At 48.8% G+C, this 21,668-nt stretch overlaps 8 protein-coding genes across 8 annotated transcripts; 3 read left to right on the forward strand and 5 right to left on the reverse strand.

Annotated features, from left to right (window-relative positions):
- Positions 1-385: 385 nt before the first annotated feature.
- Positions 386-3,990, reverse strand: FPRO_04460 (uncharacterized protein; the record flags this gene model as incomplete). Its single annotated transcript, XM_031229973.1, has 3 exons — positions 386-3,235; positions 3,293-3,501; positions 3,555-3,990. 3 exons carry the CDS (start codon positions 3,988-3,990, stop codon positions 386-388), a joined length of 3,495 nt encoding a protein of 1,164 aa, XP_031080156.1.
- Positions 3,991-4,706: 716 nt separating this feature from the next.
- Positions 4,707-5,696, forward strand: FPRO_04461 (uncharacterized protein; the record flags this gene model as incomplete). The annotated part of the gene is made up of 1 exon (XM_031229974.1): positions 4,707-5,696. The coding sequence occupies one exon, from the start codon at positions 4,707-4,709 to the stop codon at positions 5,694-5,696; it is 990 nt and encodes a 329-aa protein (XP_031080157.1).
- Positions 5,697-7,167: 1,471 nt separating this feature from the next.
- FPRO_04462 (uncharacterized protein) lies at positions 7,168-8,863 on the forward strand (the record flags this gene model as incomplete). The annotated part of the gene is made up of 2 exons (XM_031229975.1): positions 7,168-7,591; positions 7,647-8,863. 2 exons carry the CDS (start codon positions 7,168-7,170, stop codon positions 8,861-8,863), a joined length of 1,641 nt encoding a protein of 546 aa, XP_031080158.1.
- Positions 8,864-9,461: 598 nt separating this feature from the next.
- FPRO_04463 (uncharacterized protein) lies at positions 9,462-10,960 on the reverse strand (the record flags this gene model as incomplete). The annotated part of the gene is made up of 6 exons (XM_031229976.1): positions 9,462-9,967; positions 10,016-10,083; positions 10,134-10,222; positions 10,280-10,576; positions 10,635-10,742; positions 10,790-10,960. 6 exons carry the CDS (start codon positions 10,958-10,960, stop codon positions 9,462-9,464), a joined length of 1,239 nt encoding a protein of 412 aa, XP_031080159.1.
- A 2,642-nt stretch (positions 10,961-13,602) lies between these two features.
- On the forward strand, positions 13,603-14,510 carry FPRO_04464 (uncharacterized protein; the record flags this gene model as incomplete). The annotated part of the gene is made up of 2 exons (XM_031229977.1): positions 13,603-13,736; positions 13,790-14,510. The coding sequence occupies 2 exons, from the start codon at positions 13,603-13,605 to the stop codon at positions 14,508-14,510; spliced, it is 855 nt and encodes a 284-aa protein (XP_031080160.1).
- A 134-nt stretch (positions 14,511-14,644) lies between these two features.
- Positions 14,645-16,114, reverse strand: FPRO_04465 (uncharacterized protein; the record flags this gene model as incomplete). Its single annotated transcript, XM_031229978.1, has 3 exons — positions 14,645-14,871; positions 14,929-15,223; positions 15,281-16,114. The coding sequence occupies 3 exons, from the start codon at positions 16,112-16,114 to the stop codon at positions 14,645-14,647; spliced, it is 1,356 nt and encodes a 451-aa protein (XP_031080161.1).
- A 450-nt stretch (positions 16,115-16,564) lies between these two features.
- FPRO_04466 (uncharacterized protein) lies at positions 16,565-17,019 on the reverse strand (the record flags this gene model as incomplete). Its single annotated transcript, XM_031229979.1, has 2 exons — positions 16,565-16,599; positions 16,824-17,019. The coding sequence occupies 2 exons, from the start codon at positions 17,017-17,019 to the stop codon at positions 16,565-16,567; spliced, it is 231 nt and encodes a 76-aa protein (XP_031080162.1).
- Positions 17,020-18,622: 1,603 nt separating this feature from the next.
- FPRO_04467 (uncharacterized protein) lies at positions 18,623-20,598 on the reverse strand (the record flags this gene model as incomplete). The annotated part of the gene is made up of 2 exons (XM_031229980.1): positions 18,623-19,768; positions 19,831-20,598. The coding sequence occupies 2 exons, from the start codon at positions 20,596-20,598 to the stop codon at positions 18,623-18,625; spliced, it is 1,914 nt and encodes a 637-aa protein (XP_031080163.1).
- Positions 20,599-21,668: the final 1,070 nt, after the last annotated feature.

Below are 21,668 nucleotides of genomic sequence, written 5' to 3' on the forward strand. Positions count from 1 at the left end.
ACGATGGACCGTGTTTGTCAGGCGTATGGGGAGGGGAAAGTTTGTATTCAGATCTTGATCTTACGGTGGTCACTGGCAAGTTTTGTCCCAAATAGGAGTGAAGAGCGATTAGACCAAGGCGAAGTTTTTCTGATTTGCAATGCTATGGAATTTTTGTACACGCAGTCTTTTGACGCCCCCTAAATTCAGGTCCTCTGCCACATACCCAGACTCCAGCATGTAAGTCCAAACTGGCAAGAGGCAACATACAGAAACTAAGAAAACAAAGGAACCATCCGAAACTATACCGCCTTATTCACAAAATGGAAACAGAAAACGCACATCATTTCCGCCCAATGTTACAATAGTTATGTATCCACCATGTGAGAGGTCAAACTCGTTGTGTCTAATCCCCTATAACATCATCGTCTGATTCGTGAGCTGGTCGTTCCGCTTCTTCATCTTCATTTTCGTCATCGTCTTCGATTGGATCATCCTCAAGAAGACCCTTTGCGCGGAGATCTTCTCTGGAGCCCTCCTCTGGTGGCGGCGTGTCATCAAAGATGTCATCCTCGTCATCCTCTCCAATTACAACGGCTTCGCTAAGCTGGGCCTTCTGAGGTTTGGTGCTTGTTGGAGCCTGTGTATGGGCAGCCTTTTTTCTTGTCCGCTCGGCCAACTTCTCTTCGTCTAGGTAGGTAACGACTTCTTTGAAGTTATTGCCAAGTTTGTTTTGGTTGCGAAGAAGACGCCGCCTTAGCTTGCCTGCGTGTGAGCCCTTGTGATCCACCAGGCGAGCAGTAATCACGAGGACGTATTTTGCGGTGAGTTCGCACAAGGCTTTTTCGGCCTTGAGTTCGGCAGTGAAACGCTCTTCCTCAGAAAGACCCTCGTCTTCATCCTCGTCCTCTTCGTCTTCATCATCAGCCATAGGATCTTCGTCTTCAGCTGGCTCATTTAGGGTTTTGTCCTTCTTTATCTTCTTGGCATACTGTTTCTCGGTACCGTCAAAGATAGCAATCAACTCAGGAATGAGACCGGATTCGATATCTTGAATCAATGTCTTGTATTTCTCGCCATTCGAAGGTTGTGACTCAGAACTGGACGAAGGCCGGAGTTGATCAATAGCTGGGCGGAGGGTGGCGAAGGTAAGGTGAAGGTCACACAAGCTGCCAGTAGCGAATAATCTCAGCTGGTCAATGGCGGCGCGTGACGACAGAGTTTCAATAAGATGCCGGCGGAAAGTTTGGCGAAGTACCGATAGTCGATCAAGCTCATCGTCTGCGATGCTCCCAGTCGTTGACAGGAGTTTGGAATAAGCCAGCGTCTTCCACATAAAGTAAAATTGGCAGGTCTTGATCGCAAATGAGACCACCTCATCCTCGAGATCGTCAATGTCTTGGTCATCGAGAGGCTCGTACTTGCCGCGATGAACAATGTTGGCTAGTATTTGAATGGGAGGGTTTGTTGTTGATTCGGACGAGTCTTCGTCAGCCTCCAAGACATCGATACAGTCTGAAATGCTCGCCAGCTTGCTGATTTTGAGAAGAACTGTTGACAATTCCCTGAGAGGTGCCTCGCCTAGATTACCTCTCGACGAAAGCTCATAGGTTTTGTCAAAGTTGTGTAGAGAAGTAATGACAGTCTCCCACAAGTATGACAATTTATTGTCTGTGATTTCCTCCAACTCTCCATGCTGTCGCGAGTGCAATAACGCCGCAGTTGCTTCTGACAAAACTCTCTTATCGTCATGCCGGTTAAACTGCGTGACGATTTCGTCGAGCAGCTTTTCGTATCTGTTTGTGTTTTGACGAAGTGGCTTGAAGAGTTCAAGATCGAGAAAATGCGCCAGGCGAAGAACAATCGCGGCTGTGTCTGGCTCTGCTCCAAACTTGCTTAGAAGAGGAGGGATTACATTGACCAGCTCGGCTGCTGTATCTTCGGGGCTTACTCGTACATCCTCGGCTTCTTTGCCTGTCTGTGGCTTCTTTCTTGATCTGTCGTGTTCAGGCGCATGTGTCAGGCTGGATTTTACTGCTGAGCTCAACACATCCAGGAGTATCGATTCTTCCTCGGTGGTAGGTGCGACGGCCTTCTTGAATGCAAGATCTGGGTTGTTTGCCTTGGACCGCGATTTTGAACTCGTTGTATGATCAAAGAGCAAATATCCTGCCAAGAGTGTCCACTGCTTGATCGCATTGACCTTGTCGAACAGTACTTGGGCCGCCAGCGAGATCCTGGTCTCTGGAACAGTAGACTCCAAAAGATCAACCGCAACATCCAATCCCAATATCTGACCACTTTGATGCTCCTCCTCGATCTGATTGTCATAGATGGCAAGGGTTTCGGCAAGGCACTTCAGGTCAATCCATTCCAGACGGGGGGCGTCAACAGAAGCCTTCTTCCCTCGGGGTATGTCCTCTGTAGCTTCAGAATCACGCAGTTCTTTCGTCTTTTCACTGATAGCGTCCCTAGTGCATGCGACGAAGAAGCCAACAACCGCCTTTCGAATTCTGAGTTCATTGTCAAATATGAGCTTCCCAATGGCGTCCACCTCTTCACCTTCTAAGAGATCTTGGTCGCGGAGGACGTCAATAACGCCAATTGCTGCGACGCGAACAGCGACATCGGAATCTTTGCAGGCCATTTCAACCAATCGCGGGCGAAATCTGTCAATAAAATGGCCCAGCTGCCCTGCGTCTCTCCGAAAGACTTTGGTAAGCTGCTTTAAGACCTCGAGGCGAGTGGGAGCATTGGTATCTGACAGCATCCAGCCAAGATACCGGAGGTAGCCCGGCTCAAGGAAGATGACAGGCAGGGAAATGATCCAGTTCCCAAGTGCTTCCACACACTCAGTTCGAATCTTGGGGTCGACATCTCGGTAACGATGCACAAAAACAGTGTCGAAAAATGACTGAATGGCATCAGCGCAAGCTTTGCGATCTTTGTTGGTCTGTTCCCTGTCACGCTTTTCAGTGCTCTTCTTGAGTCTGTAGTCCAGATCGTTAGCTACTGTGACCAGCGCACTCTGGACTGCCAAAGATATAGTGGTTGCGGTATGGCGGAAGGGTCGGAGTGATGATGAGGACATGCTAGCAAGCCATGTATGCAGATTGTCAAGGAATGTTTCGTCTCTGTACATCAGACGACCTTGGTGCATATCAACGATAAGGCATTCGAAGAAGGAAATGAGTACGTCTCGGAAGGATCGTGAATGTTTGGTTCTGGAGATGAGAGGATAGTCGGTAATTTGTTGCTGTGATAATGTTAGCAAAACGTGCATGGCTAGAGGCACGATTGAGAATTGCAATACCTCTTGGTAAATGCTCTGAAGATCTGCCAGTCGTCCTGCAACGTTGTCCAGGTCTAAAACGTCGTCTTCTGTGATGAGCTGATCACAGCCAGCGCATTGAAGGACGCAGTTCACCAAATCAGCAGTGGCTGCTACTGCGTTTGTCTTGTAGCTGGCCAGCCATTCTTCTGCCACCGATTTGCTAGAATCACCCGATCCGAATAGATGGGCTTTGTAGTGTCAGCATGTAGGAAAGCACGCAGGAAGAGAAATTTTAGCCTACAGTAGAGCCCATGCCCTTTCACAGCAGCGTCTTCAATGCGAACACTCTTCTTAGGTCTGCTCGGGAGACTTTTGGCGGCATGGGTCACTCGCGCAGGCCGCAACGGCTTGGAACCATTGATCTTGGGCTTCTTGGCTGAAGGCTTCTTTGCGCGACTTGTTTGCGACGACTTCTTTCGAGAGCGCGGTGCAGGATGGTCTTCATCACTGTCATTGTCGGGTTCGTTGCTCATCTCCTCGTCTGAGTCGGGCGCTTCATTTTCCGCATCTTCCTCTTCGTCCTCTTCCTCGTCATCCTGATCGTCTCGCTTGCGCTTTGGGTTTGTCGATTGAGTTGTGGTATCAGGAGTAAATTTGGTGGGTGCCCTCACGACGCGTCCTGATCGGCGACGCGTTGTCGCATCAGGATCCGGAGACGGGCTCGCGTTATTGTCCATGGTGTCTCTTGGGGGTGGTCGTGATATCGGCATTTGAAATATCAATGTCTGGTGGTTAAACCCTCGATGCGAGGGGGACAATGGGTTTTTTTAGCCACTTGGCGCGTCGAATGTCGCGTGGAGTAAGTAGAGTGCAAATGGGGATGGAGATGGGGATGACGGCGGCGCAAGCTGTTCTGGAAAGTGGGTGGGTGGTGCCAGTTTTCATTGCCACGGGTGAACATCGGAGAAGTAGTAGGTAATCTTCTTAACGAATACCTGAGAGTCCTTACATAGGTCTTTACGACCAGCTTTGTCTCTAGCATATATCTGGCTTGGATCCGTGTGTTTGTTTCCGCAGCTACATGATATCACGGTAGATTTGTGCTTTTTACAAATGCCAATTAGCCCAACTTCATGCAGCGTCTTTGGAGCTCCCCTTTCTGCCTCTCACAAGCCACGCTCAGGCTTGAGTGATGTACCTACGACATAACCCCACGATCCCAGCTGGTGTGGGGCCACAGCCACTTGTGTCGACCAACGATCTCTTATCTCTTATCTAATAGTCGAGAACCTTTGACTCGTGCCTCAGTTTCAACCAAGGTAAGGTATTTATTTGTTAGTCAAGGTGCGTCAAGATGGAGACGCAGTCTGTCTTTACTATTGCCTGTGCCCAATCAAACTTTCATTGATTCTTGGCTTTCTACCTTTCACTATCATCGCAACATGGTTCCAAAATGGACTCGCCTTTTCCTCCCTCATCCTCCTCTCCTGGCGATGGCCGCATCGTCGTTGGCCTGCTCCCTGCCGGCTCGAGCGGTCTTGAGACCATGACTTATCAGTATCCTTTGAAATTAATATCCCCGGCTCCTTCATCTAGCCAGCCAAGCACTCTCGTTTTCCTATTATCCTATGGAGGGGGGCTTGTTGCTGGAGACGGGGTTAATCTGACAATACACGTCAAGCCGCAGGCGAAGCTCAGCATCGCTACCCAAGGTCACACAAAGATTTTCAAATCGCCTACAGCCGATGTCGTCACAACTCAAAACTTGGACGTTACCATAGAAGATGGTGCTTCCATGTGTCTCCTTCCGGATCCTGTCCAGCCTTTTGAGGATAGTGTATACGCCCAGAAGCAAATATTCAAGCTCAAAAGCCAAGCGTCGCTCTGTCTCTTGGATTGGGTCACCCAAGGGCGTGTGGCTCGTGGAGAGAACTGGAGCTTCAGGAAATGGACAGGGCGGAACGAGATATGGCTACAAGATCCTCAAACAACTACGGCTGATAGACTCTTGGTACGAGACTCAATCATCCTATCGAGAGACGCGAGTAAGTCCGTGGGCCGCACACTGCCAGAAATGATGCAGCATATGGCAATATCAGGAACTCTTATATTGCGAGGATCCAAGACCAAATCGTTGGGAGAATTCTTTCGGAATGAGTTCGCTGCACTTCCTCGCATTGGAGCCCGGGACTTCCGCTCACCAGAAGCGATGGCGCGAAGCATCACAGATGTTTCTGACTTTGAGCGTTGGCGACTACAGAGACTCAAAGAGGAGAAAGAAGGTGGTGTCCTTTGGTCCGCAGCTAATGTTCGAGGGTGCGTGGTTGTCAAGTTTGGGGCCAAAACGGTTGAAGCCGGAAGAGAATGGATTGGATCAATGATTATTCAGGAAGGGAGCATTGCTTCTGAATTCGGTGATAAAGCACTGATGTGTCTTCGATGAAACAAAGCCTTAACTATCATCACATGAAGAAGAGGGCGTGTTTTTTTCCAGCTCTTTTTGAGAAGTATGCCGATTGGGTATGCACAATCAATCAACGACACCATGTTTCCAGATTCAGAAGGCACATTGGTGCATTCTCTGTCTGATTGCTACAGATGCGGGAGTAGTGTGGCTGGTGTATAATTGTATTTTTCATTTTGGGATCGCCTTGGTTTACCAAAGCTTGACCACCGCTTGAACAGCAACTGGGCTGTCCATTGTCTCCAGCCAATACGAAGAGACTGCAGCTGGTAGGATCTCAGGTCAAGCTTGCGCAAATCGATGACCACGCAAATATTTCTCTTACGCCAGCTTTGTATATCATACACAATTTCCTGCATCACTACCATAATACCATGAATTCCGTGCTCCTCGGTACCGACTAATCGAAAGGCATCACCGTTTACATAAGATGTGCAGCCTTTTACTGATGGCTTCATTCCATTGTATCGTCTATCTTTCTACTGATAAACACGCTTACCACACTGTCTATCGGTCATCCGTCGGCCAATACCATTTTTATGAAAGAACCCCAACTCAAAGTGAGAAAAAAAAGTTCGAGGCTGACTTACGTACACAGTACATCCTCGTCTGGTTGCATACAAGTTGTATGCAGTGATGGCCTGTCCGCATCCCACTAGATCCTGGCCAATAGGAGCTAATCAGGATTTCCATATTGGGAAACGATATGTTAACGCATGAAGCAGTCGAGAGTGGCTCAGTGATTTAGACAAGAGATCCTAAACTAAGTACTAAGGATAGTTAAGCATAAATTTAGGAACAATTAATTATAAGTTTAGAATATTATTATTATAATCTCTATAAAAGATAGACTAGTTTACCTTGAAATTTAAAAAAGTATTTAAAAAAGAAAGTAATAGTTAGTATAAATAGTGAAAATATATAATAGTAAAGGACTATCTTATATAATATTCTCTTATAGAATTAATTTAGAATTCTTAAGCTTTCTAAAGAACTGACAGGAGTGATATGTTTTAGATAAATAGGAAACCCAAGGCTTGGAGCAAGACAGTATGTTCTTTAAATTAAGGCATTGTTAGTAACTGTTCTTTATACCGACCATTTTGCCTATCTGCAGAATCCCTGCCTGTATCTTGTATAGAACTTAATTTGTCCTAGTTTGTTTATTTAATATCTTAGGTAGCCTCGATAACTTGACTACATCCTTACCCAAGGTATTCTATCAACCTCAGAACAGTTGGGTGAGTAGGCGGTGAGTACTAGAAGTCTCACAAATGGCAGAATTTCATCGTCCCCCACCATTCCGAACCCCACTATTATACTTTCGCATTGCGACTCAGGCTAAATTTTTGAAAGCTTCATCTGCGACTAAAGCCTTGGATACCGAAAATTACTACTCGCCGCCTACATTGACTCTCAGCCTATAAGCAATAATCATAATACAAACGATATGAACCGTGGTAGGGCAGCGGCCCGGGGCAGTCGGAGAGGTGCGGCCGTGGCAAGTTCACGGGCAGCTGGTGAAAATGATGGCGGCTCTTCTACTTCAGCCGTTACAGATACTCCAGGCAGCGCCACTCCAGTACCTCAGAGTATAGCGACTACTTCAACCCGCGGAGGGGCTACCACTCGGGCGACAAGAGCTCCTGCAGCTGGTCGCTTCCGACCCAAGAACATTCGCCGAGATGAAGCAGAACGAGACAGTCTTGCCCGACAGGAGGAGCAGAAAGCCAGCGAGAGAGCAGCAGATGAGCGCAAGGCGAGAGGGCGTTCACGTTTCAGGAGTAAAAGGAGCCGTGGTGATGCCATGGGTAGAGGCGGTTTTGGTCGAGTCATTTCGGGAGCCAGTGGCCCATTTTCCTCTGGTGCAGCAGGTAAGCCTTACCTCCGAGATACCATGACTCGATTGCAGCTTTCTAACGGATACAGGCTCCGGCGGGCGTGGAGGCGGTGGTTGGTTCGGCGGTGGAGGAGGAGGTGGTGGTGGTGGTTTTGGGGGAGGTGGTGGAAGAGGATTCAAATCGGATTCGAAACCTGGCTTTGCTCAGGCGTCACGATCTCGCGAGGCCCGAATTAACGCGGATAAACTCCATGTTCATACTCCCGAAGAGGACCTTGATAGCGAAGACGAGGCTATGATCGAGGCGCTCAATTCCCGCGCCGTTAGCGTACTTCCTATGGGCATATACCGACGAGAGCATAAGGATGAGGGCGTCATAGTGGCCACCACAGCAGAATTAGAAGCCGCGGAAAATGCTCAAGCTATTCCTCCCACCCCTTCAAAGGAAGAGGAGAGCCTTTGGGTGGATGGCGACGCAGACGAGCCTCTCTTAACGGACGAGAACGCAGAAGATGGTGGCATCTGGAAGACTGATACGAAAACGCCAGTCGTTAAAAAGGAGCCTGGACTCGACGACTCCATGGATTTGGATATCGAGGCAACGGCCGATGCAGGAGACAAAGACAAGCAGCCTTCCGAAACACCAGCGCCACAGACCAAGAAGCCAAAGCAAGACCCAGAAGAGGTCATGATCCAGACAGATCTGGAGATTCTCGCCAATGAATTGGGTGCTGTCGAAATATCCGAGGGCGAAGAGGGCAAAACAGAAGGTCCGAGCAACAAGGATGGTCGCATGTACTTATTCCAGTTCCCTCCTGTGTTGCCTCCTCTGAAGCCAATTACCCAACCCAGGCCCATTAACAAAGTCAAGCCTGAGCCTGGTGAGGGCGAAGATAATGTCTTGGAATCAACACCAGCCGCCGCTGACACAGAGCCCGTGGATCTCACCACCGACAAGAACACTGCGGGACTTAATGTACCAGGCTTTGAAGACCCCGAGCAGAAGGCTGGTTTCATGTCCAGCCTGCTATCAACGGGTGGTATGGTAGGCCAACTGAAAGTACGCAAATCAGGCCGTGTAGAACTGGACTGGGGCGGCACTACTATGGAACTGAACCCTGCCACGGGGATGAATTTCTTAACAACGGCCGTTATCATTGAAGAGAATGACGAGAAACCTCGTCCGGGGGTTATTGGTGGAGAGAGTATCGGAATGGGCAAGATTATGGGTCGTTTTGTACTTGCACCAAAGTGGGATGATGAGGAAGATTGGGAGGTCTCATCCGAGGACCTAAGGATTGAATAAGGACCATCCCACAGCCATGTGCCGATGTATGAGCATCATGTTAACCCTGAAGATAAGCCACAGATACACTTGAAGACCATAACCTAGCGAGAGTCGCTCGGTGAAGAATAAACAAAGATACCCAAACTACACCATCAAGCATTTCATGATTGTAGAGTGTGTCATGCCTATCAAGTATGCACCGTCTGTTAAGCATTTTCAAGCACGTGAACCATTGGTATCAGTGTTGATGATAAATGAGTCAAGAAAGTTAAAGAGGGTGTTGAAAAATGCTTCATTATCATAAACACATTAGAGGCTAACAAAACATCTGAACCTTATTCAATGCGCCATCTATCAGGCCTCTGCTGACTCGTGGCCTTTTACTAAACACCTGCTGCCTCTCCTTTTAGAGGCCAAACCCACTGTGGCAAACTTATTGATTTAGCTTCCTGTATGTTCCAGCCCAATCCTGATCCTGACGCCTGTTGCTTTCTTTACCGAATGAAATCAAGTACAAAAAGTCCCCTATAAGATATCGTTGTTGCAACAGAAAAAGAAAGAAAGAGTCATATATCGGGCGCTCTCATCTCCTTTGGGTATCATATCATAATTCCATTCAGCTGCCTCTGCCCCTCATATCATCGCGTTCAAGTTCTTGGCTGTATGCCTCCAGGTCGTGGATTTGGTCGAAAGAGCTAGAAGCAGAGCGATCGTTTCGATTTTGCCAGGACGACGGGGGCGAGCTATTGCCTTGTATCACCAGGATCTCGCTTTTAACGATGCTCGCTTGACCAGGTGAGGTAGGGCCGTCGCCCACGTGTCGAGGAGGCAAGATTTCGATGTCGTTTGGGTGTGATAGGGAGTTCGTGTTGTTTTGTGACACCATATTGGTCAGTGAGACATCTTCAGGGCCAAAGCCTGGCATAATCAAGATTCCGGTTTTGGAACGGTTTGCGTTTGATCTGACAGCAGCAGAGTGGCCTGTGCCATAAGTATTTTCGGTCGATTCGAAGCCTCTGATCCTCATAGCACGAAGAAGTGGTCGGATGGTAGCTAGACTTGATGCAACAATAGCGACACCTGGTTCTATCAGTGTCCAAACCATGGCATCGGTTCCAGCAACTCGAAGATGTCAGTTAGGAAAATACTACATATCCGGACGCTACTCACATAGAATGTCTTCCGTATCAGTAAGATCCGCAAGGAATCGTAGGCGTACAAGGGTCGCGACACTGGCACTTGATGGTATATTAGGCGAGGTTCTGAACAACGAGGAGAGCCAACTCACAATATGCCTAGCCCCAAAATTGCAATAACAGTTGTTTTTGCTTGCTTGGTCATTTTAACTGACCACAGCATTGGGATTGGTAGAAGGGCCTGTCGAGCATTCAGTATTGTGCAGCAGCTTAGCAGATGAGACAGTGTTCCACTTACATAGAGCCAGTCAGAAACGACTGTCATAACACTTATGGCATAGGCCGCTGAGACGATCTGGTCTGCACTCACACAAGTACCGTCTTTTATCCTGAAGTCCCACTGCATTTCGACTGGTTTGCACTGGAATAGGTTCCAGAAAAAGAGAACTACACTCCAGATGCTGATAATAGCTAGACTGATCCGGATAATCCAGACGTAGACCCGTTTGACACATAAACGGAGCAAGAAGACACCAATGCTGAGTTTTATGAACATCATGTCCAAAATATAGGTCGCTGTTGCCAAAGCCTGCCACTATAATGGAGTAAATATCTGACCAAGAATGGGTGTCGAGGGAGAAGAGGATGCCTACCATAAGGGCTTGAACTTTGGCCTCATCGTCTTTGATGGCGTCATTGTGCTTTCCGATTCCCTTCTGGACACCTTCAAGGATGAATGCACATGATATCGTGAAGATGATCTAACTCTTGGTGAGAGTTGTCCTATGTAATATGACGAGGAATTTACCTGGGCAACGAGCATAAGCCAGTCATCGAGCTGCAAACTTTTCATCAAGACAGCCCTTGTATATGTGCGTAGCCCGACAGAGAACCAGCTTAGTGTCAAGAGAGTGATGGCTGTCGCGACCAAAGCAGACCCGTTCTCTTCATGAATTTCGATATCTTTATTGGTGGCCATGGCGCTGCAGCGTCACGAACAACTTTTCGAGCTCGAGCATGGCCCACTCCTCAAAAGTCGTGGGAGGATCAAAATAAATAGCTCAAAGATGGAAAAAATGATGTAGATTCACAAAACAGAATTAATGAGAGGGACGCAAGGGGGTGGGCTCACTGTGAGATATATCTCACAGCTGCGAGTGAATCACATATGCTAGGATTGCACCAACCGACCCGGCGGATCTGATCAAATGCAGGGCAAGGGTCTCCAACTCATAGCTGGCGATGGGGGGGGTGTCAAATTGAAGTTGATTTGTGTAGAGCAAGGGTGTGATACGCCGGATGCAAGGTACCAGACCTGCCATTGACCGAGAAGAGAGAGAGAGAGGGTGTGAAGCTGATGTCTTCGAGCACCCTTGCATCTCGCCGTCTTGAAGACCATTTTGAGGCATGTTTCTAGCCGAATTCTTCAAGCCACTAGCTAGCGGGAGGCGATGTTGCATCCGCGAGCCCATGGAAATCCTGCAACGGGCCATGAAGGGAACGGTGCATCTGTCAAAGTTCTGTTTGGGCCAGCCTGATTGCAGGCAGGGCTGGTGAGGCATCGTCAGATCAGGTTGTTTGTTGAGGCGATGGCGTCAGTCCGCGCATGACAAACATCAACATCAGATTGAGCAAGTTTGTACTGATGACAGTCAAGATTCGCATACCATGAAGCAAACCTTGTGTAACCAAGGCGGTACGTAGCGCAGTTGTTGGAGATGGTTAGGTTTGAGAAGAAAACAGGAGTATTGTTTGAACCAAGTACCCTGTTTAGCGTGCCGAAGCCAGCGGCAACTATCTTTTCTTAGTTGAACGCCAAACATCGGGGGTTGGGAATACTTACAGTTAGGACTTAATAGAGTTTTTCGTAGCTTGACCAAATCAAATGCACATCATGAACGGCCCCAAGCAAGGAGGTGGACAGAGACATGCCAGCATGCGCAATCATACGACAAGCAAATGGCTCAGGTTGTGGAGTCTCAACTCTCCCTGTTAACCAATTTAGTTGAGGCTTAACTTTGATCAAAGATAGTGAGAATAGAAAGACATTCGGTCTTCTCCACGATAAAAGTCGGTTGCTAGACTCTTCCAAGATGCTCTCTTGATAGTGCGAACCCGATGGTATGGTAGGACATTTTGATGATCCGCACTTCACTGCGGAACTACGATTTCGGTTCAGCCATCGTTTCAGTATCAGCTCGCAGGAAAGCCTAGGCTAGCTAGGCTAGGTCCAAATCCCTGTTAAAACATGATATTTGGGGCAACCAAAGACTACACCCTTGTCTGCAAAGAATCGCTCATTACAACTCACAGTAAGCCACCCATGAGGCCTGTCACTGAAGTACAGCGTCTCTTCTTAATTTCCTCTGGGCTGAGTCCGCTAATATATGCATCAGTCGCTTTTGAATAGGACTTTTGAGGTCACCATCGGGAAGTGGGGAGACGTTGAAGCACAGGGGGGCTGGCGATCATTGGTCCACCTCGCTTCCAGCATGCCTATCAGCTGAAGCCTGTGAGTCCCTTGTCGATACGTAACTATGTAGCATGAAGTTCATGAATATCAGTAGGCGACACGCGAAGGGTTGGCATAGTGGGAGTGAAACAGTGGTGATTCGAGAGCAATATGCTGGGTGCGTCAAGGTATTTCCGTCCGTGATCCATCTCACAGGCACAGCATGGTCAGTTTCCCGAACCAGACACGTGCAGCCCCTGTAGTGCGAACCCATGCCCCTGAACATCTTCAGTCTTGACGGGTTTTTGGTGTGACCATGTCAAAGCAAAAGGCCAAAGATGCCTGTCGGTTATCAGCTTCGCTAGCGGTTTATCTCCCGATGATTCCGATTTGTGTGCGATCCTGGCATGGCAGCTTATTGCGGCTACTCGTCTAATCATCTCAGGCCTGGGATTCAGCGACAGAAGATTTATAGGTTGAAGTGGAACACGATGATTATGTCTAAGGCAGATAAAGCCAGTACCGACGGCAAGACGGTTACATCGGAAGGCGTTCATCCGTGGTTCCGTGTCGCTATGTCTCTTTAAACGTGCTTCTTCCCGTCCCGTTCCGCAAAAAGCAATGCACCTGCCAACTGCAATTGCTACATAAATATATGTTGTGCAAGGTGACCTGAGAGCTCCTTCTGTTTTCGTAAATGTCCAAGTATTACCCCTATTATGAGATCCTGAATTAGTAGACTTTGCTCTATACTAATGAAATCTAGTTCACATTTGCGTTCCAGATTCTCTCAACCAAGTCCCTTTTTCGGATCGTGCCAGAAAGTGACTTGTTCAATTCTGCAGATCTTATTGGAACGCCAGATATATAAGTGCCCAACCCGATAAGTTGGAATCTTCATCCGATTGGCCGATCCCGGGGTTCGAAAGTTCCGACATCCCAAGACCCCTCATCTTGGTCTAACGAGTGCCGATGTCTAGAACTGGGAACAACATCCGCCCCCAATTTAAAGAAGCTCGTGCTATAAAAAACGGCCAAAAGAACTAACGCCTCCGATCTGGGTTTCTCGCATCTAATACCCAATCCTCTACTGACCTCCGCGAACAACCCTGTGGTCAGCATTTCCTTTCGGGTCATAGCGTCGATAGTCTCCCATAAAGCGAAACAAGATGGCCGATATTGCCGAAGACAAATCCCTGGGGCTCACTTACGCGTCTCACCAATACGGGAAACATAACCGTCAGAAACTAGGCGTATGGCGGTTTGCTGATCGCCCAGCCCAAAAAACTGGTTATTGGGTGGTGTAAGGATACCCCATCGATCTGCTATTTCTCCGGTTTCACTAACAGCTTTCAGCTTCATCCATGGAGGTGCCTGGCGTGATCCTCGTAACAATGAGAACGATTTCACCGAGTCTATCAAGCGCATTGTCATCTCGGGTGCAGTCGCGATACTGGATATTGCTGGCTTTGTCAGTATCGACTATCGGCTATCCCCTCATCCAGACTTCCCCCAAGAGTCTGCCACCGTAAAACACCCAGATCATTTAGAAGATATCTGGTCAGCCTTGAACTATCTACAAGGCAAGTACGAGTTGTCAAACAACTACATCCTGGTCGGCCACTCTGCGGGTGCAACACTCGCGTTCCAACTTCTCATGAGTGGGGAAATTCTCGCCTCTCACCCCAAGGGACCCTTGCCCATTGCCATTGTTGGAGTATCAGGTATATTCGATCTTGTTGGGCTCAACGACAGGCACAACGGCGGGTATGCGGGCTTTATCGGTGCCGCATTTGGCGACAATAAGTCTGCCTGGGAGAAAGCCTCTCCAGTTCGGTTTGGATCAAGCTTCAGGGACAACTGGGCAAATGGGAAATTAACAATGCTTGCATGGTCTGCTGAGGATACACTTATTGATGAGCCGGAAATTGATACCATGGCATCTCTTCTAACAGAGCAGGGACTCAAAGTTGAAGTTAATAAGCACCTTAGGGGCGAGCACGATTTTGTATGGCAAGACGGGAGCCAGATAGCTCGCCTAATCATCACGACTCTCCATCACTTAAACAGGATATAAAAAGACCTCGGATATATTATATTTACTTTAAACATTACCATTTACTTGTTGCCTTACTTGAGAGCCTACGCCTCCTTATTCAATCATAAGTACCGAATCGTTGTATTCGTGTACATGCCAAATCTTTTTTCCTCTTATTTCTTTTTCATCAGAACAAATCCGGTTGACGCAACTCTGGATGAAGCAATCATGAGAGCACCAAACAAAAACACAGTACCACCCCAAATCTGTGCATATACAAAGTTGCCATTCGATCTATCCAGAATGGCACCAGCAGTCGGTGGTCCGGCCAAACTGGCAAATGCAGAAATAGTCTGTACCATACCGAAGCGAGTACCCATCTTACGGGGATCTTTATTGCCTGATCAGTCATGTACAAGAGAACAAACAGCAAGGCAAACGTTGGCGGATCTCTTACCTTTAGTCAAGCTCGCATTAGCACCAACAAATGTTCCCTGACACGCGCCGTTCACGAATCCAAAGAAGACGCAGAAAGCGTACATGCCAGCGACGGACTTGACGCCAATCCAGCAGTACACCATGACGCTGAGTGCAGTCATGCCAATAAGGAAGGCGTTTATCGGTCCCAGAACATTGTCTGCCAGGTATCCCATTATAGGCCGTGCAGGAATACTCATTGCGTTCACAATCAGTAGCAAGCTGACAGCCTCAACTGCTGTAAACCCAATTACGTTGCGAGCATAAACATTGATCTGTTTACTGTTAGCAACAACATCGCATTACGGCTTGTCTTCGAAGGAGGCACTTACATAAAAGAAACCAAAGTATAATGCATAAAAGTTCAGAAACGCGCCAAGCACGAACAATAAATAGGGGAGTTCCCTGAAGGCTTCCCATTCTATCAAGGGCCCTGATTTTCTGGGGGCGAGGTACGGCTTTAGTATGAGATTTGCGGCAACTATCAAGACGAGAGCGACAAAGCCAGCACAGCGGACGGCCCATGGGAAACCGATTTGTGGAATGAGATATTGGAGAGTGGCAGGGAAAATGATGGAACCCAGCCCAGTGCCCGTAGCAGCCAGCGCCAAAGCAAATGCCTTCTTGGCTTTGAAATACGAACCAACAACAGTCACAGCAGGCATGAATAGCAAGGCTAAGCCGATACCTGTGCAGACGCCCTGGGACAAGAAGATTTGCCAATACTCTTTACACAGACTGGTCATGAACGTTCCCAAGATAGCCAGGAAGCTTCCGAAGGCGACAGTCTCTCTGGTATATCCAGCATCGGCAAGACGGCCGGCTGGACCACAGAACGCGAACGTCAGGAAGGTCTGGCAGGAACCGATCCACGAGATTTGAGACGAAGGCAATCCAAGCGATTCTTCATAATGAAGCTGATATACACCAAATGAGGCGGGATAGCCCCATGCCAAGCAATTGATGAAGACACCAGCAAGAACTTGGGACCAGGCTGTGAAGCCTCCATCTGGTGGGTCGAAGTTTTCAGGATCAAAGACTGGAGGGGGGGCGTTTGTGTTTGAAATCGTGTGATGGAGGTTCTGAGGGTCCTCGGTATTGCCTTCAGAAGGGCATGGTGACGGCTGCCTCCGAGTTGGCGTCTTCTCTACATCCCTGCCAAACATTGTTGATGTGATAAAGTGTATGGCATTAAGATGTCTTCCATTGATATGCTAGAAGATGGACTGGCCAGCAGGTATTGGAATTTGAGGTTGCCGGGCATAGTTTCGGGGCTATTCAACTTGGGGCGGCTGACGACTATATACGCCCTGATCTCTGCCCCATCCCGATCAGAGTCGATTCCCCAATCATTGAATCAAAGATTTTTCTCGAAGGGCGCAATCCCATGGTTGCTTGCCGATATCGCGCCCCACAAACCCCAGATCGGGTTACTATAGTCGTTGCTCTCAATTTCAGTCAACATCATTTGCTGACCTATGGTGAATCATGGGGTTACGCTTCTGGGTGCCAGCCGCGCCCTTCAATTACACTGGTGTCCGGGTTAAACAGAGCTGGATCTACGAGTAGCACGACATACTGGTAGGTATATTACTTCCTATCCATCACGAGGCCATTTAGTTGACGTAGGCTTGCAACAGACCGGCCTTCACTAAAAGAATGATAAACTTAGTTAAAGTCAACAATCCAAATAGAAGTCAAGCTCTGAAGTAAAATCTTACCAAATGAATATAATTTTCAGTATTAGCCAATGGTCCTCTTGAAAATCCCACCATATTTGAACCAAAACAAGCGAAGAGTATTGCCGTTATTTCATGTTCAGGGTAACCTCAGCCGGTCGCCCCACTAACCGCCGACGAACCGATCCCCACCGACCCCGCTCCGATGGCCGGCATTGTTTATTTCCGGAGTCGGAAGTCCGTTGGTCTGACGCGTGGGGCCAATGAAACGTCTCCGAAGAAGTCACGGGTGGTCGCGGCCGCGCGGAGCCGGCGCCAAGGGTCAGGATAAACAACAACAATTGATAATCGATGGGTAAAGAAGAGTTTGCGCCCTTCACCAAACAAGCCATTGCTGTTGTCCTGGAGGAATGTTTGAAACATCATGATAGCATAAACTTAGACTTTGACTTTGAGATAATCACAATAAACTTATTGCTCTGAAACGGCACAGCCCGCATCTCAAATTTAAGCATATACCGGTGCTTGAGTTGAACACAATATTGAGCAACTTGAAGCTTGATAATTTTATTCTGTCAACTAACATCAATCAATGCCCTAGTCAGTCAAACAGAAACAAAAAAACACGACAAGAAATTACCCCGCGCTAAGGATGGAGGGGTAAAAACAGCAATGGCGGTAAAGAAAAATATGATGTAAGGCTGTCACGTGAGACCAGATCCCACCCAACGGCCAATCGGCTTGTAGATCGTCTCCGCATCGGCAAAAGGTGGAGCGGGAACGGCACGCTAGTTCAGGTTGTGATGGTGGGGTGGCAGCCGATTTGCGGTAGGGGTGCAGAATAGACCACAATATCTCTGCACAGAATATTGTGATATATTAAGTCGGAACATACTTGATGGAAAAAAAAGTTGGAGGTGGATGTGTAGTTCTGTGAGACGTGATGTAGAAGTCTCACTCTAAATGTTGCAATTGACCGTTTCGGGGCGTTTCGGCAAACAATGCCGAAGTTTCGGGCTTGCGCTGTCGCGAAACGGCCTCGAAACACAAGCCTTGGTCAATATCAACAATCAATATTGAAATATGCCCCAAAACATTGGTAAAGCGGTCGCGCAATACCAGAATGCATAACCTATCATTTTGAAGACGTTATATTAGCAGCGCATTGCGGTAGCTCGTGTCGCACACTTTCACATTCACGCGCTCTGATGAACCTGATTAATCTCAGGCATGTTATGTTGCATGAAGTTAGTTGCGTACAACAAGATATAGAAAAGTCGCTAGAAAACAGAATAACATATCGGAAACATTTGGCCTTTTGCCACATTAACCCGTTCCTTTGCGCGGCCGGTGTGGCATCCAGACAGCATCCCTTTTTAGTCATGCATCTCAATCAGAATGCGCCTCAAGCACGCACACGATAAACCTTCCGTATACCGTTCCTGTCCTTTCTTCTAAACCTTGGGAGATTTTCCAAGCACCATGCCCCTTGCTCCCCCACCGTATCACACCTTTTTTGAGCGGTTGCCATATGGAACTGCCGCCCACAAGTCCATCGTGGTTCAGAAGCGGTTGACCGTCAGCCTCGTCGAGCCTCGAGGCAACCCAAATAATGTTGAATCGGAGGAAAAAGATTTTTTGTTAAAAAAGACACTCGAAACTCCCACATCTTGCCTCAAAACGCCGTATAAGGAGTGTAATGGCCGAACGGCCGTCGTTATTACATCCTCCTGAGTATCATCATGAGTGCTGCTCTCTCGCCTGCAAGCTAGAAGAACCAGGGAAAACATAAAAAGAAAACATTTGAGTGCATGGCCCATTTGTTGGTAAACCGTTGGGACCCATTGGGAGATTTGTACAAGTCATTCATGCCACATCGACAAAGATGACAAGTAAGCCGACAACAACGCCAGTAAAACTGCTGTGTCAAAGCTCAAAGACCAGTATATACGACAATATTGAAAACTTTCAGGCAGTGTGATTGAACCCATGCGCTTATCGCTTGCGCTTCTTGGACTTATCTATTGTCATGGCAGCAGCCGCGATGGGCGCAGCGGGTAATAGTGCAGGCTGGGCAACGGCGGTGACCTCATCCTTCTTGATGGGCACTCCCATGTGACGACCGTATCGACCCTTTCGGCCGTTGCCCTCATCCTCACTAATGCACTGGTCTGCCGACAGGCCAGCATCACGGCAGCGTCCGCAAGGCCTTTGGCGATCACAGCCCTTCTTGCTCTTTCTGCAGCGTTGGCAGCGAGGTTTGGTGGAAAGGTCAGGCTGGTCATCCTCGCCAGGCGCAAGTGGAGTCTGTCCGGTAGACGCAATGGATTGCTTTCGCGAAGGGGGCATAGAAGCTGGGGACATTGGGCCACTTGGGACAGGGGGCAGCTTCTTTCCCTTGACGCCATTAGAGGGACGGGCGGTCTTGGAGGCCTTGGCCGATGTTGCTTTAGAAACAGAGGCAGATGCCTTAGGTTTAGCAGAGGCTTTCTGAGTCTTGCCAGGCTTGCTCTTGCCAGTAGAGAGCAGAGACTCGTCAGCGCCATCCTCATAGTCGGCATCGTCTCCACTAACTTCGGCGCTTTCAGGGGGTGGCATGAAGTGTGACTCGGTAGTCTGATAGACATTGCCAACAGTGCTGGAAATATCTAGCTTCTGGCGTCGGGCAGGAGGCAATTCGGTCTCACTCTCGCTTTCGCCATCACTAGTAGCGCCAGTAGAGGAAGCAGCATCGGCTCTGCCGCTAAATGTATCATCGAGGGTAGAAGCAGAGGTTCGGCCGTGGGAGATGTTGGACATGTCGCCAAGTCGCATCAGCTGGATAGCAACGTCCTTGTCCTCTTCAGATACACAACTGCCAATAGTTGGGTCGGGAGTAGGAAGGATTCCCATGGCGCTACTGGTATATCCGCCACTGTTTCGGTTGCAGCGATCGGGTCTCGGGGTTGAGTAGAGATTGGGATGCGTGATGCCATGTGAATAACCTTGGGGCGACTGCATAGGGCGAGGGTTTATGAAGGGATTTTGATGAGGCTGCACGAATGGCATTGCGGGCCGATGAGGCTCAGCTCGGCGAGCAGGAGATACTGAAGGATTCGATGTCGCCGCAGGCATCTGGGGCGGTGCGAACAATGGAAGTTCCTGTAGCCCGACGTTGTCAGTCTCTCTGAGCCCGCCTTGTCAAAATGGCGGTCTCCACTTACCGAGCTTTCGAACTTGGCCCTCTTACGACGGCCACCTTCAACAATGTTCTCGACACTGATATCAGTAGTAGGTAGTTGGTCCTTGTTCTTTCCAGATGTCGAGTCATGCTCATCATTGCTGCTATAGCCGTTTATACTATCGCTGTAAAGTTCGGTATGACTCCGAGAGGCAGAAGCTCGGGTCTTGGAGGAGCGAGAACGACCCTTCTTCCCATTTGTGCTGGCAGAAGCACTTCTTCGGCCACGAGCAGTGTTGGGGGACGGGCTTCGTCTCCGTGATGTCCGAGAGCTGGGCCTGGACAACTCTTGGGGAAAGCGCTGAGCCTGAGTGGCAGTATAGCCATTGTCGCTGTAGTAAGGGTGGGTGGCAGCGGATGAGTTATGGTAAGGGTGAGGAGAATACGCAGTTGCATTCGCCGGAGGTTCCTCTATAACCCTGACGTATACTACCATATTATTTCGAAAGTTCTCATACCGGGCAATAAGAGTGTTCCCAAGATCATCTTCGAAACTGACTCCCTTTGACCCGGTCGGACCCGAGTACAAACCATAAAAGTTCTTCACGGTAGTGACAATAGAGTCCGTTGTGTCGTGGGGGTATATTTGCACTCGCATTGGCAAGCGCGCACGGCAATGGGGGGATTCGAGAAACAATAGCTCAAATGCGACGTTCTTGGGCGTTGATGTCTGTTGAGGTGACAAACTGCCGCCATTTGAGGATGCTCCAGAAGGAACGATAGCAGTGTTGAGAGGCGACATTGAGGCCATTGTGAAGCTGAGAGGGTGTTTATTGTGTCGATAGAGATGGACGTTGGAGAATTGATGGGTGTAGTTGGGTTGATGGGTCTCAAAGTGGTGTTTGCGGGCTTTGCCTGGGATAGACTGGGCCCGGCCCTGTTCACGACAAGATCGCTCAACAGTACGCTCAATACTATATGCGACGGTCAAGGACCAGAAAAGCAGACAAGACAAGATGTGTAAAAAGAGATGTCAAAATGTAGATAAAGAATCAAGGGATAATCAACATCCACGCGGTAGGCGGTAAGCGCCGAGTCTTGTGTGTGTCTGTGTGGTCTCAGGGCTTTGGACTTGCGGTGCGTATGACGACGATGAACGGTGGAGGGTTTTCGTTAGAACGACAGCGACGGTAGAAAGATCGATATGCTGTTTTTGTTCGAAGCCTGTTAGCAACTGAGGAAGGGCTGGATGGCCTGAGGATCTCCCAAGTTATGATGAAGAGGGCCCCTCGAGTAGAAGATGGGTAGCTTGAGGGTCGGGGCAGTCTGGCGCTTCTTGGGACGGGGACAACGGATGAAGCAGAGAGGACATGAACTTGGGGACTCAGGATGGAAGAGGAGAGAATCGGGGCCTCGAGATTGGGTCTCGATGGGGATCGCGCATAATAACACAGGCGATGGGACTTACCAGAGAGGTCTTGATCCGTGTTGGGATGGTTGTGGCGGCGTTGAAGAGTCGGCAAGAGGATGTGCATGAGGAAAAGAGGAGCCAGACCAGGCGAGAGAAGAGAGGTTGTTGAATTTGAATGGAGCTGGGCTCACTAACACGAGCACACTCCGTTTAGGGGGGTTAAGCGTTAAGAACTCCCGAAGGAGGCCTGGAAATTAGGCCAGCAGACCACTAAAGACGGCCCTGGCCAGCGTGCGACAACCTGTAATTACAGCGTCTGGGCAAGAAGTTAGGGATGGGGAAACATGGCTGATGCTGAAATTGAGCCAGGGCTGGTTGGATGGCTTGCCCTGAGGGGAGGGGACTCATTGCCCAGGACCCATCCATTGTGGTTCCTCGCCGATGAACCCGAGCATCTATTCAAGGAACTG

The sequence above is a fragment of the Fusarium proliferatum genome (assembly GCF_900067095.1).
Source record: "Fusarium proliferatum ET1 genome assembly, contig: FPRO_scaffold004, whole genome shotgun sequence".
NCBI classification, from domain to species: domain Eukaryota; kingdom Fungi; phylum Ascomycota; class Sordariomycetes; order Hypocreales; family Nectriaceae; genus Fusarium; species Fusarium proliferatum.